This window comes from Elephantulus edwardii, unplaced genomic scaffold (genome assembly GCF_000299155.1).
Source record: "Elephantulus edwardii isolate Elephantulus edwardi_28Jun2011 unplaced genomic scaffold, EleEdw1.0 scaffold00022, whole genome shotgun sequence".
In the NCBI taxonomy this organism is placed as follows: Eukaryota; Metazoa; Chordata; class Mammalia; order Macroscelidea; family Macroscelididae; genus Elephantulus; species Elephantulus edwardii.
In genome coordinates, this window is record NW_006399772.1 from 16,134,556 (window position 1) to 16,149,703 (window position 15,148).

General features: G+C 41.6%; 1 protein-coding gene across 1 annotated transcript in view; it reads left to right on the plus strand.

The window, feature by feature from the left end:
* Positions 1-9,970: 9,970 nt before the first annotated feature.
* ZNF277 (zinc finger protein 277) overlaps positions 9,971-15,148 on the plus strand; it is a 60,172-nt gene continuing 54,994 nt past the window's right edge. Inside the window, exon 1 of the mRNA XM_006882644.1 lies at positions 9,971-10,166. Coding sequence (XP_006882706.1) covers positions 10,108-10,166 — 59 coding nt within the window. The 5' untranslated portion in view covers positions 9,971-10,107. The remainder of the gene's footprint in view (positions 10,167-15,148) is intronic.

Below are 15,148 nucleotides of genomic sequence, written 5' to 3' on the forward strand. Positions count from 1 at the left end.
TCTCAATCTCTTCACCATCCATCCTGATGCTGCCAATTGGTCCAGTGGCGAGAATCTTTGTCTACTTGACATTGAGCCTCAATCCATATTGAAGGCTGTAGTCCCTGACATTTTCAAAATAGATGCTAGTTTTTATTGAGTGGATTAAGGTTTATTGTTGTTATGTGCCGTTGAGTCGCCCTGTGACTCATAGCAATCCTATGTACAACAGCTCTGAACCCTGGTATATCCTGAGCCAACCTTATTATTTATGATACTCCCACTACCCCAGTCACTGAGAGAGGGTCTTCCTCTGTTGTTCTGTCCCTCCACCCTCCCAAGAATCATATCCCTCTCCAAGAACTGATCCCTCCTTACAGCATGCCCAAAGTATGTCCAACGGAGCTTCCGAATCTGTACCTCCAAGAAGCAGCCTGGTATCATCGCCCTCTCCAGGATGAACTTGTTTTCCTAGCAGTCTATGGTATGTTCAAGACTCTTTTCCAGCACTCCAGCCTAAAGGCATTGATTCTCCTTCTATCAATCTTAGTCATTGTCCAGCTTTCTAATGCATAGCACGTAATTGCAAAGACCAAGGCCTGCATCAGGCACACTTTTAGTCTCCAGACTGACATTGTTGCTCTTCAGTACTCTGGAGATTTCCCTGACTCACAGTGCAGTTCGTCTTTTGATTTTCTGGCTGCTGGTACCAAGTGTGTTGATTGTGGAGCCAAGCAAAACTAAAGCTGTTAACAATCTCTTCCTTGCCTGTCATGTAAAATATATAAACCAGAAACATATTTAGAATATTGTTTTTAAAATGCAACTGTGTATCATTTACATTGAAACAACTTTTTCTTGCATTTGTACTGTGATTGCCTAAGGAAAAAGGTTTGATCATAATATTGTCAGCATTGTTGTTGTTAAGTGCCTTCAAGTCAACTACAATGCCTAGTAACCTTATGAATAGTGGATCTGAACCTTGCCCTATCCTGTGCCTTCCTGTCCATCTCTCATATACAGCCTGCACCGTCACTCTGTAAGTCCTCTGGTTTAGCTTCTTCCCCTCCTTCACCAACTCTCCACCTTTCCAAGTATGATTTCTCTTCCTAAAACTAGTCTCTCCTAACAACATGCCCAAAGGATGTGAGACACAGTTTTCACTAGCCTAGCCTTGCCTTGCCAGCATTGTTGTTGTTAAGTGCCGTCAAGTTGCAGGCGACTCAGACTTCACCCTGTGAAGGAGAGTCCTTGACGCTTGGGTGCCTTTCATCCTCCAGGTTCATAGGGTTTCTGGAGGCAAGCTATTATGGAAGTGGATGCCAGTCCTCCTTCCAAGCTTGTTTTAATCAGGGAGTTCCACCCCACTCTGTCCGCATTGGGTAGCCAACCATTAATGCATTTGACGCATCAGTGTCGCAGTGTTCAGCCCCACAGCAACCACAAGTTACCGCTGTAGGGCAACTTGTACACTAGGGCTATACGACCTAGAGGACTGTCTGAACAAAAACAATGAAAGACAGGCCCGAGGGCCACGTATTAAAAGTCACCCACCTTTGGCTTGGTAGCATGGCTTTCTGTCCACTGGGCCAGCTGATCTCTCTCTGTGTGTTGATATTATTGGTTTTTAAGTGCCATCAAGTTGCAGGCGACTCATAGCGACCCTATGAAGGAGAGTCCTTGACGCTTGGGTGCCTTTCATCCTCTCTCCAGGTTCATAGGGTTTCCGGACTTGCCAGCATTAGGTAACTATAAAAGTAAGAACTGTAACATGGAAACTAGAATTTTAGCTCTTTGCTAGTGTAATATAGGATAGGAGCTTAATTAGTATTATCTCACAGGTCATTCAGGTCCCCAGATATGGATGGGAATCAAGCCATTTTCACAAGATGACCATCTCTACTCTTTGATGTAGCTTGTGCCTAAGTGGCACATTTTGGTGGCTCCTGAGTTCATTGAGAATTTTCTAAGGTGAGTGAGTGGGAAGACTAGTTCCTGGCCTCACCTGGGAGAATTTAATGCAGTTATAGGAGAAAAGACTTGAGGATGTTTCCAAAAAAGTTGGCTGTGGTGACAGTTTTAATGTTACGGAGAGTTGACCCATCTCCTCATTCAGCTGCTTCTTGCCTCATTTTTGCTATTGCTTATGTTTCCATATTAACCGGACAGACCTGCTTTAGTAGAAATCATCAGATGGTAATAAAGCCTACCAAAGCTTTAGCACAAAACCAGAGTTTTTCTGTACAGAATGGAAAATGTAATAAGGACTATCTTTGGGGAGCAGGAGAGTTATTAATCCCGATTCTGTGTGAGAAAACCTGCTGCCTCTTCTTAAATAGGCGTTTTGAATGCAATTTCCAGATTCTCGTGTAGATTGTTGTTAGATGCTTTTGAGTTGACTACTAATCCCAACAGCTCTATAAACAACAAAGCAAAACCTATCTTCCACCGTCCTCATGATTTCCACCACGCTCATCACTATGTCAATGCCAGTCTGTCTCCTTGAGGGTTGGGTTGACCTCTCCCTCACTGACCGTCTTCCTTTCCCAGGCTAATGCCCTTTGCCTAAGTTGGGCCCCATCTGACAACATACCCTAAGTATGTGAGAAAAAGTTTCGCCATCCTTGTCTCCAAGGAGAACCTGGATTGCACATTGTCAAAGATAGATTTGTTTACTCTTTTAGCAATCGGTGATGTTGTTGTTCTTGTTGTTGTTGATGTTGTCATTGATTGCCTTCCAGTGAGCACGACTCATAGCGAAACTATGACCAACTCTCGTCATTTATCAAAGTTCATAGAGTTTCCAGAAGCATGTTGTTTAGGAAGTGCATGCCACTCCTGCAGTAGCTAGGATGCGGTAATATAGCCTTGTTGGGCAAAGGGCTCTCTGCAATGCATATCCTTATATGTAAAGAATGTTTCCTATTATTTTTCTCAGATAATCTTGTATTTACATAAAAGGAAACATTCATCTTTACAGGGTTGGAACTTTAGTGATGGAGATTTCTGACACTGATAACCAGATTTAAAAATTAGCTTTGCTTAGGGATAACCAAGTATAGAAGGTTGAAAGAGCAACATTTGCCTGAGGATAAAGCCCTGAAGACAGTAAGGGCTAGTGGTGGTTTTAGGTGCCTTGGAGTCAAGCAGGATTCACTATTAATTGCTTCCCTAAGAGATCTGAACCCTGTCCTATCCTGTGTCGTCCTCACAATGTCTAATACACTCAAGCCCATTTCTGCAGTATAAACCCATCTGGTTGAGAGTCTTCCTCTCTTCTGCCATCCCCCTACCTTACCAAGCATGATGTTCCCTCTTTAAGGAATAACCTCTCCTAGCAACATGCCCAAAGTATGTGAGACAAAACTTTGCCTCCAAGGAGCACTCTGGCTGCACCTTCTCCAAGACATAACTGTTGGTTCTTCTGACAGGCCATGGGATATTCAGCACTCTTCTCAAGAGATAGGATAGATGGAATAATGGAAATGATAATTACATGGAAGAAATAGGAAATATGTGATTACTTTGTGGCTATCTTAATAAATGTTATAAAACAAAATGTGTATGAATGAGTGATAAAACAATATGCTTTATGAACTTCCACTCACATCACAATAAAATGCCTATTAACCCACTGTCACCAAGTTGGTTCTGGCACATAGTATCTTCCATCTAGTTTCGAAGGCAGTAAATCTTCACAAGAGGAGATTGACCATCCTTTCCTCACGAGCAGCTGGTGTAGTCGAACTCCCAGCCTTTCAGGTGACAGCACAGCATTTATTGACCTGTGCCACCAGGCTGCTAGTGTTGATACTCTCACTGCCATCACATCCAATCTGACGTACAACTGACCCTCCATTAGAACCACCTCTCTGTCTTCCTTGGAGCCATTGTTGGATTTGAGCCATCAGAGAGATGAGGCCTCTGGCTCAGCAGGTGTAACTGCATAACGACCAGGCAACGACAGCTCCTGTTTTGCTATTAGACCCTGTTTCATTATCAGCTGTCTTCAGGTTCTTTTCTTCTATTCTGGCTTTTAAACACTACCTCAAAATAGTCATTCATTTACCTACTTAATTGCTAGAAATCTTAACATAAGGATGCTACACACACACACGCACAAATATGTAAGAATGCTAGAATATATGATGGAAAAATATTATAGAGTAAGTAGGATGCATGGTTTTTTAACCTGATGATGTAATGTACAGGATTGTCAGGCTGCTGATTTTAAGATGTAAAGTCAGTGGTTCGAGTCCATGGGCCACTTTATGGAAGAAAGATGAGCACTTCATTCCTATAAAGATTTAGAGCCTCAGAAATTGATGTTGCATCTCTATGAGTCAGACTCAACTTGGGGCTGGGCTTACAGTTTCAAACCTTTATTGAGTTCTCAAAACTCTTCAAGAATATATTAAATTTGACTGTATGGAAAAATTAATATGATTAAAAACTCAGTTGAAAATCAATATGAGTAAACCTCCACTCAAACACACAAGGAATCTATTAAATCAGAAGACCTTCTTCCCAGAAAAATTCACATATACATAACTTTAAATACATTTTCAGATGTTTGAATTTCACAGAACTCAGACTATGAATCACCTGCTATTGTTGAGTGCCCACAAGTCAGAACCAACCCATAACTGATAGCTGACCCTGCAGCAGGTTTGCAGAGGCAATAAATTGCACAGGAGGAAATTGCCCATCCTTCTGCCATAAAGCATCTAATGCATTCAGACCACATGCCTTTGGGATTGCAGTCCAGCTCCTTATTAACAATCTTTAATAAAACACACCCGCTACCAGCAGGTCAGCTTCTACACATGATAACTCTCTTTTTAGGTTTCTAAGTTGTTAATACATCTGTACAGGAAGAGACTCTGTCTTACTTCTTAGGAACAGCTGGTAGATTTGAACTGCCAGCCTTTCAGGTAGCACTGTAACATGCATTGCACTGTAGCACCATAGCCCTTCCAGGTGCCCATAAACCCCAGATGAAGAACTTTTGCACTAGTTGTTGTGGTTGCTGTTGTTGTTATGTGCCATCAAGTCACCTGCAACTCACTGTGACCCTATGTACAATAGCTCTGCCCTATCTTGAGCCAGCCTCACTGTCTCCGGCAAACCTACCCCCATTGCCGCCTTTACTGTGTCATTCCATTTCATCTGCTGTTCCTCCACATTTCCAAGCATGATATCCGTCTCCAAGGACTTTTCCCTCCTGGCCATGTACCCAAAGTATGTGAGCTGAGCTTCAAAGTCCTAGCCTCACCCTCTCCAAGACAGACCTGTTTGTTCCCTTGGCAGTCCATACGTTCAAGACTCTTCTCCAGCACCACAACTCAAAGGCATCGATTCATCTTCTGTCATCCTTAATTGTCCAGCTTTCTGATGCATAGCAAAGTAATTGTGAAGACAGTGGCCTGAATCAGGCATACCTTAGTCTCTAGACTGACATCATTGCTCTTCAGCACTTTGGAGGAGGTCCCTAGAAGCAGATTTTCCTAATTAGATTGCACTAATTAGCTCTGCACTGTTCAATATAAAAGCTATTAAGGATCAATCTGGAGGGAACAAACCCAACAAAACAGAAACTTCAAACTCATTGCCATCAAGTTGAAACCAGTGCCATTAAGTCAGCTGTCCCTTTAGCAAGAGGCTGTAACATATGTGATAATTTCAATTGCATGAATAGAAATTGTTAATTGGTCTATTTTCTGTGTGTTTTCTCAAAAACAACAATTAAAAAATATAAATTCTAAAAAGAAATAGTGTATATTCTTACACTGAACTTTGATGATTATTTCTGTTGATGTGGCTAAAAGATCTAAAACCATAGACAGGACCGATTGTTTTCTATTTTCCAAAACCATCTTCAAGGGTCAGACACTTAGAAGTCAAAGGTGCTGACTCACTTACAAGGAATAGGCCATTTCCTGCTTCAAAAAGAGAAGGACCTGACCTATAAGAAGCTGAAAAGCTCTTCGAGCAAGGTTCAGATCTGTTGTTCAGAGGGTCGCTGTGAGTCATAGCTGATTCTACGGCACCTAACAATGTCTACCTTTTGGTGGCTCTGGTGGCAGAGTCTATAGGGGGTTGCACTACAGACCAAAAGGCAGACCCTCTCTGGAAGTTCTAATCCATCCATCAGTGGCTTTTAGGGAGAAAAATGGGCAATCTCCTCCCTTTTGATTTTCAGCCTCCTGAAAACCAAGCTGTAGGGTTAGCTAAGACTTGGTTCTGAGTCAATGGCAATAAATTTCAGGTTTTTTAAGTCTTAGCATTTAAGTTCTAAGAGTAAAATTAGCATAGAAGAAATGAGATTCAATGGCTAATTAAAGTCCTATCAAAAGATAGGGGTCAGGTAAAAAACATAACTACCTGTCCTTAAAAATATTAGCCTCAACTGAAATACTTAAAGGAAACTGTAATAAATCAGCACACAATAGAGCAGTTCAGGTCTGTTGTTCCTAGGATCACTGTGAGTCATAGTCGAGTCAACAGCATGGAACAACAACAATTAAAATAAATAGCAAATGTAAGAGGAATCTTTATTTCAGACACGTCAGTGATTCATTGTTGATGACAAGTTCCTCTCGTCTGACATACAGAGAGCAAGAACCTCAGAGGCTGCTTCTTTCCTTTGAAAATACAAGTAACGTTGATCTACTTGCCATGCCATGGTCCAAAGTAAAATCTAGATTGCCTATTTAAGCACATAGTTATAATTTATAACTTGTGTTCTCTAGGCAGAACCTCGCTATTCAAAGTGTGACTTGTAGAGAGATGGACTGGCATCAGCTTAGAACTGAGACATGCAAAATTTCACCTCCTCCTCCCAATCTAACCTTGTGTAGTCCTGCCCTCCAGGAAGCATATCCCAAGATGGGAGTTGGTGTGGAGGAGGTGTTTCAGAGAAGATGCTGGAGAAGGGGGAAAGGCAGGGAACCTGGAGGAGATGGCAGTGTAGGAATGACTTCTGTGAAGGAGGGAAGGAAGAGGGATGCGTCGATTCTCAGCCCGCAGCACCATTCTCAACCAGTTTCTGCCAACATAGCAGTTGTTGTTGTTGTTGTGTGTTATCAAATCAGAACTGGGGCTCGCAGCAGACCTTGTAGCAGATTTTCAAAGGCAGTAAATCACATGAGAAAAGTTTGTGCATCCTGAACAGCAGCTGGTGGATTTGAACCACCTACCTTTGGGATTGCAGCCAGCAGAGTCCTGTGGATCACAAAGCTCACTTATCACAGCAGTGGCATTTCTGCCGCCTCCAGTCATTGGTTTAGGGTTTTGTGTGGGAAAGTTGGCCTCATTTCAAATGGGATTCTGTCCATTATACTCACTGCCACAGGAGATTTGACTGGCAAATTTCATGGCCACCACACCTCCTGAGTCAGGACCTCTGTAACAAAATCTCGAGGTGGCCCATGTGTCATAGAAGCATTAAACCATAGAAGCACCGTTCTCAAATAATAATTTGATACTTTGGAAATCTTAGAATAAAAATTACTTCTTCGAGTAAACAAAAGCTGCTAATAATCAACAGAGGAGCTTCCTTGGGATGATATTTTTTACAGTTCATCTGAACAGAATTGCCGTTCAAAGTGAGAACTAGAGCAGATAATTTGTGTTGTCAATTTGTAACAAATGTGCAAAGCAGATTTGAGGCCAAAATAGAATTTCCAAGATACTTCACCTCTTTGCTGAAAAGTGCTAGAAGTAATTTACTGCCTTTTGCTTTCATTTCCACATCTTTTGGCTTTTTAGCATGTAAGAAGATAGAGGGTTCTTGTGACAGCTGAAAATAAAGAAGCTATTAGGCAAATCTCAATGAGATCTGCAGGCACAATGGATATCTGGTGGGATCCCCTGCAGGACAGACTAGACTACCAAGAAAGATTTGCCTTGTCTCTTCAGTTAAGGACTTCTTTCTACATGAGGTCAAGACGCCCACCCTCTTTTTACCCTCAGGATCCCGCCTTCTCGATTTGTCAGCATCCTCTGTTCTGCTGCTTCCTAGGTGGTTGTCCAGAGACTGGTGCTTGGCAAGAATGGCATATCTTCATTCAGTTTTATTTTTTTAAAAGCTGTGCAGGTGATGAAGCTTAAACAAGTTTGGATACCACACCTTTGAACTGAACTATATATGTAAGATTTAGGCCTATCAGATACAAGCCTCCTCTGATGGGGTGGTAAAATCTCATCTTCATTTTAAATACCACTCTTTCCTTGTTTGCTGAAAAGTTTCCTTACATGTGAAAAATGCAAATCAAAACACAAAACAAAAACAGCTCTGTCTAATGAAATATACTTTTATTACACTCATCGAGCATCATTATTATTCTTTTAGAATTCATTGTCAACATTTTTTCCTAATTACCCCTGGGTCTGCTACAGCAAGGCCCACACTACAGATCTGGCCATAATTATAGTTGGATTCCCCTCGGTATCAGACAAGATTCCAGGAAGACAGCCACAAATGTCCCCCAAATAGGATTTCCCTTGGAACTGAGATAATGCTAGACCTCTTGTCAACATCGTCATTCAATTACCATTTGCCAAATATACTAGTCACACAAGGGAGATCAGAGTAAGTGAGACTTACTCGTTGCCCTTGAGGAGTTCACAGTCTAGCCTGGGCAGAGTAGCCTTAATGCTTGCAGCAGGAGAGCTGCTCCGGTACAGGTGGCCCTTTGTCTGCAATGGGACGCTATTCCAATGTATCCATCCTAAGTTGGTTCAGACACAAATGCCTCTTTGATCTTTTTCGTCATCATTATTATTATCATCAATATTTTAAGTCCATTATTTGTCTTTAGAGATCAGAAACATCCTATATAATCCATATTAGAAATATTTAATGCATGCATAAAAATGCCCAGATCTTAAAAATGTACCCCGACAATGAGGAAGAGCGGGGCGAAGTAGGCCCCTGGCTCTCTATTACCCAGGGTGAGGGGATGGCGTTTCTAGTCAGAAAATTAGCGTTATCTGTGTATGTATGGTTCTTTTCTCTTTTTTTATGTCCACTTCATCTAGTTTGCAGTAACATGCCAAATCTGCCTGACAACTTTAGCAAAGCCCTCAGCATTTGAGTCCATGTTTTCAAGCAATTGATGCCCCTGATTTAGTTTGGGTTTATATTTTTTTTAAAAAAGTGAAATCTATACAGCAGTGTCATGAACAGTAAATTATAAAGCTAAGCATCTAAATGTGAACATCTGAGAAGGCTAACATCAGCAAAGATACGTTGTGTATGGTTACATATTACTAATGATAAGAGAGAGACAAGGTGCAGAACAGTGAAGGGTCACAAGCACATTCTGTCACAACTCAAATATGTCATGAGTCCTCTAGATGACATTAGGAAAAGGAATAGGACAGATAGAGAAAATGCCCACATATGTCTAGTTAACGAGCGTTCATCTCTCTGTTCACAAGAAATGAAATTGTAGTATGTAATTATGAAAGTACAAGTGATAGACAGAAATCAACATAAAAAATCCTGCCACCTGGCCCGTCAGGACATACTGGGTCATTCCAGCGTGAGAGATGCCTGCCTTACACAGGACAACCAGAAATGGGACAAGGTTGCAGATGCTGTGAGAAGCAGCTTAAAGACACATCAAAATATACCATTTACCTCCCTTAGTATGACAGCCGCCCTAAGAAACCCTCACCTGGTGTGCTGCAGCCCTCCCTGTCCTCGTACCTCTGGACATGCTGCCTTTGGCCAGGATCCAAGAAGGCTTGAAGAGCTGCCCGGACAAATAGATTCTCCCACTCAAGTGAGCAAAAGGAGTTTGAGCTGCTTTGTATATACTCTCTGCCTCTGGGTTATGGAAGCTGTTTAAGATAATAATTAAGGATCCTGCTCTTTTTTTCTTTGGGGAGAAATGTAAATATTTTTAGGAGGTAAGAAATCATCTTTCTCAATAATTGGTTTCAGCTTCTCTGTTGTTGGTTTTTTTTTCTCTTCCAGACAGAAAGGACTGCATCCTAGAACCACTGTCCCTGCCAGAAAGTCCAGGTGGCGCCACCACTTTAGAAGGTTCTCCATCTGTGCCTTGTATTTTCTGTGAAGAACACTTTCCTGTGGCTGAACAAGACAAACTTCTGAAGCACATGATTATTGAGCATAAGATTGTCATAGCTGATGTAAAGTTGGTTGCTGATTTCCAAAGGTAAATGCCTTTTCCTTTATTCTCATGAAAGAATTAAAATTGTAATTCCTTAAAGGAGTGAAGAGATATATCTCTCTCAAGCCATTCCTATACACAAATGTGAAAGTATTTCTTGTTTTTTCAGATTTCTCTGTAGTCTTGGCTCTGTTATCTTTCCATTCATTTGCCTTCTTGATTGTGTAAGTTTTATTTGAGATTGTCACATACTGACCTAGTTCCACTAAATTCTAGAAACAGCAATTTCTCTCTCAGAGAAACCCCTCACTGTCATCACGTTATAACTGATTCATAGCTGACCCTCCGTGGGTTTTCGGGCGGCTGGAAGATAGTGCCTCTTTGCCTTGTGGAGCTGCTGGTGTGTTTGAACCACCCGAGAAGCACTACTTTAAGATTAGCCGTGGGGCTCCCTTTGGTCTATGCCAACAGAGCGCCCATATGGAGCAATTTGTGGTGGAGGAGATAACATTCCCTTTGCCGTGTTCCAGGGGATTGGTGACATGGAAAGATCTCTTTCAGTTTGACGTTCTCTTCATGTTTCAGAACAAAAGCGTTCTCCAGCTGAGCGGGTCTTTCCAGTGATCTTAGAGCAGGATTAATAACAAAGGGCAGTGTTTGAGAATAGAATCCTCAGAGCCTTGGAGGACGAAATGATAATGCTCAAAGAGGTCTTGGTTTAAGTGCTGTAATGAGATGGAAAACCAGACAAAATTGAATTATTCATCAAGCATGGGTATCGAGTAAGGAGTTATTGATATCAGTGACAGTGAGAGACTCAGGGAAGAGATGTGGAAAGTAGAGGTGAGAATCAGCCCAAATTAGGCATGTATATGTGGAAAAGTTCTTTTTGTGTGGAGCCTGACCCATACAGCCTTGGCCTGAAGAGCTAGACTCCAGCTGAAAACCATCTGCCTTAGAGTGTGGCCTCCTCACAGTCAAGTTCAACAGTGTAGGTACATAGACACTCCTAATTTCCCAGAGAGAATTGTGCACATGTCATTACCGATGGGAACCTGGAAAGCACTTTCCTGTAGAACAAACCTGATGGTGGCCACTGGCATGGTGTGGTTACAGAAACTGTGCATTTTGGCATTTCTAATTTGGTTGCATTTTGAGGTATTCAGTGCTGATAACCCTATAAAGCGTTAGCACAGCCAGACATTATAATATCCCTGCAATGACGCTCCATATTTAGGACATCATTCCTAGCAGGTCATTTCTTATAATGGGTTCTACAAACAAAACTTAGCACACTTGACACCTTTCAAACTGACTAGCAAATTACTGAGCATCCGTTTCCTTGTCTGTAAGATAGGAGTAACGCTAGCTCTCATAATGTTGCTGAGGCTTTTATTTTAAAAAAAGATATTTATTGTACCTGCTAATTCCTGAGACATAGTATGTACCCAGTAAATTATAGACAAAATATTACCTATACTTGTTGTTGTTGTTAAGTGCCATCAAGTCATAGTAGTCTCCCCGTGACCCAATGAATGAAAGATATGAACACTTGTGTAACTTACATCGTTTCTCCAAGTTCATAGATTTTTCCGGAGGCAAGCTATTTTGGAACAAATGGTATATATGTGAAATTTTCGTTTCCTCAAGTTTATAACTTGAGTTTTCAATAGGCCTTTCTGCTGATCTGAAAATCTAATTATTATTTGCATTAAAATTCAGTTTTTGAGGAAAGCTCATTCTAGGTTCTAAATAACCTAAACTTTTGAAAGACAGGTTCTTTTTAAAGTGGAAAAGCAAGAATCCGCACAGGAATAATATAACCTGCTCCCTAGCCTTTACCTCTACTTTCATGCCTTCTAAACTGCCTGACACCAATAAGAAATCTTTGCTCTGTGCCTTCTGTTTTATGGTCCCTTATTTCACTCAGCATTGCTATTTTTTATAGACTTGAGAACTGACTGGTCAAAGAACAGAGGTGGACTAGAGTAGGCAAGGGGGGAATCACACTTGAACCAAACTCACTATCATCAAATTGCTTCCAACTCATAGTTATTCTGCAGGACAGAGAAGACCTGCCCCACGGGGTATCCAGAGCAGTACATCAGGGCAGGAGCACCGTGCCACATCCTTCCCTGTGAAGTGACGGGTTGGTGCAAACATCTAACCTTTTGGGCTGCAACTGAGTGTTTTACCCACTGTGCCACCAGAGCTTCGTAGGGCTTGCCATCTAGGAACATTCTCTTCTGACCTGAGATCAGAAGAGACCTCTCTTCATCTTTTAAGACACTCTGTTATATGTAGTCAGATATGCTGATTTTGCTTGTTTTAGACACTTCTTCAAGATCTTCAGGTTGTTTTCTGATTGAAATTACCACTTAAGGGCTGTTAAGTGGACTGTTCTTTTATCGCTCAGCTTGTCTTTGGTGTGAAGTTACTCTTTTACTATGTTGTACCATTTAAATGGAAATTCTGCTCAAGAGTTTGAGAAAAAAATACGATCCATCTACCACCGATAAGGAGCTGTGGTGTCTTAGGGGTAAGAAGTGGTGCTGCAGTTAGTTAGAATCCACCAGCTTCTGCACGGGAGAAAGATGGACAGTCTCCTCCCATGTGACTTACTGCCTCTGAAAACCCACTGAACGGTCAGCTGGAGGTTAGTTCCACCTCACTGGTACTCAGCGACAGCAGCAACCACCAGGGTGACTGAGTCATGGTGAGTATTTAGTTAGGCTTTCTCATCTGCTCCTCAAGTGAAGAGCGTTTAAATCAGATCCGAGATTTTCTCTTTTGTGCTAATACCTGTTGAGTAACTCTACCTTTGTGCTTCTCAATCTCTATATTTTATCACCTATGTCTTATTATTGGTATGTTATTGTTACTGTTAAGTGCCATTGAGTCACTTACAACACATGTGTCCCTACATACAATAGCTCTGAACACTGCTCTATCATGAGCCAACCTTATTTCCTGACACACCTACCCCCATTACCCCAGTCACTGAGACACTCCATCTCATCCAGGTTTTTTGTCTCTTGCGCTGTCCCTCTGCCTGACCAAGCATGATGTCCTTCTCCAAGGACTGCTCCCTCCTTGCAACATACCGAAAGTATGTCATGTGGAGCTTCAGAATCCTTGTAACAAAGGAGCACCCTTATCTCACCCTCTCCAGGACAAACTTGTTTGTTCTCCTAGCAGTCCATGGTATATTCAATACCCTTCTCCAGCACCACAGCTCAAAGGCATCAGTTCTCCTTCTATTATCCTTAGTCATTGTCCAGCTTTCTGATGCATAGCAAGTAATTGCAAAGACTAAGGCCTGGATCAGGTGCACCTTGGTGTCCAGATTGACATCATTGCTCTTCAGTACTCTGGAGATGTCCCTGACAGCAGTTTTTCTCAGTGCAATTCTTTTAATTTCCTCACTGCTAGTACTAAAGTGTTGCTTGTGGAGCCAAGCAACCTGAAGGTGTTAACAATCTCAGTCTCTTCAACATCTATCATGATGCTGCCAATTGGCTCAGTGGTGAGAATCTTTTTTTCTTGATGTTGAGCTTCAGTCCATATTAAAGGCTGCAGTCCTTGACCTTCTGCAACAAATGCCTCAGATCTCCTTCAGCTTCAGCAAACAGGGTTGTGTCAACTGCGTATTGCAAGTTGTTGATAAGTCTTCTTTCAATCCTGATAACACATTCCTTCTCATAGAGCCCAGCCTCCCTGATGATCTGTTCCACATATAGATTGAAAAGATTTGGAGATAGGATGCAACCCTGGCATCCACCTTTTCTGATTTTTAACCATGCAGTGATTTCTTGCTCTGTTTTGGCCATTACCTCCTGGTCCAAGTATAGGTTTTACATAAGAGTAATCAAGTGTTCTGGAATTTCCATTCTTATCAGGGTCAGCCACAGTTTATCTTGATCCACAAAGTCAAATGTTTTTGCATACTCAATGAAATACAGATATACATTCCTCTGGTACTCTCTTCTTTCAGCCAAGATCTATCTAACATTAGCTATAATATCCCTAGTACCACAATCTCTTCTAAACCTAGCCTGCACACCTGACAGTTCTCTACTGATGTGTACTGTCTTTTTTGTATCATCTTCAGCAGGATCCTGCTTACATGTGATATTAATGATATAGTTTGGTGATTTCTGCACCCTGTCAGTCACTTTTTTCTGGAATGGGAACAGATATGGATCTTTACCAGTCAATTGGCCAGGTGATTGATTACCCTCCATGTTTCTTGGCAAAATTTAGGAAGCGCATCCAGGCAGCATCTGTTTGTTGAAATATGTCAACTGGTATGCCATCAATTCCTGGGGCCTTGTTCTTTGCCAATTCCTTTAGAGCAGCTTGAACTTTCTCCTTCATCACCATAGGCTCTTGATCACATTGTTCATGAACTTCTTCTGTGTCAGCCAGTTCCTTTTGTTACAGTGACTCTGTATACTCCTTCCATCTTCTTTGCTTTTTCCTGGATCATTTAATATTCTGCCCAAAGCATCCTTAAACATTGCAACTAGAGACTTGAATTTGTCCTTCAGTTCCTTCAGCTTAAAAAAGACCAGGGAGTTAGGCCTTTAAGTTATTTTTTTACTCCAGCTCTTCACATGTTCCATTATAATACTTGGATCTGTCTTCTCATGCTACCCTTTGAAATCTTCTGTTCAGCTGCTTAAGTTCTGGATTATTGGTAGGTAATTGGGCAGGAAAAGAGAACTATTTATTAGGTCTCAGGCTTGGGAGTCAAGAATTAAGTGTTAGAATTCATCAGTTTATAAATTACATAATATGATTAAGACAAATACTTAAAAAAAAAGAGCAAAAGATACATGTTGTTGTTGTTGTTGTTGTTGTTGTTGTTGTCGTCGTGTGCCATCGAGTAGCTCGCAACTCATAGCAACTCTACGTACAACAGCCTTAAACTCTGCTCTGTCCTGTGCCAATTACCCTGTCTCCAACACACCCATCCCGATTACCCCAGTCACTGAATCAATCCACCTCATTGAGTGCCTTCCCCT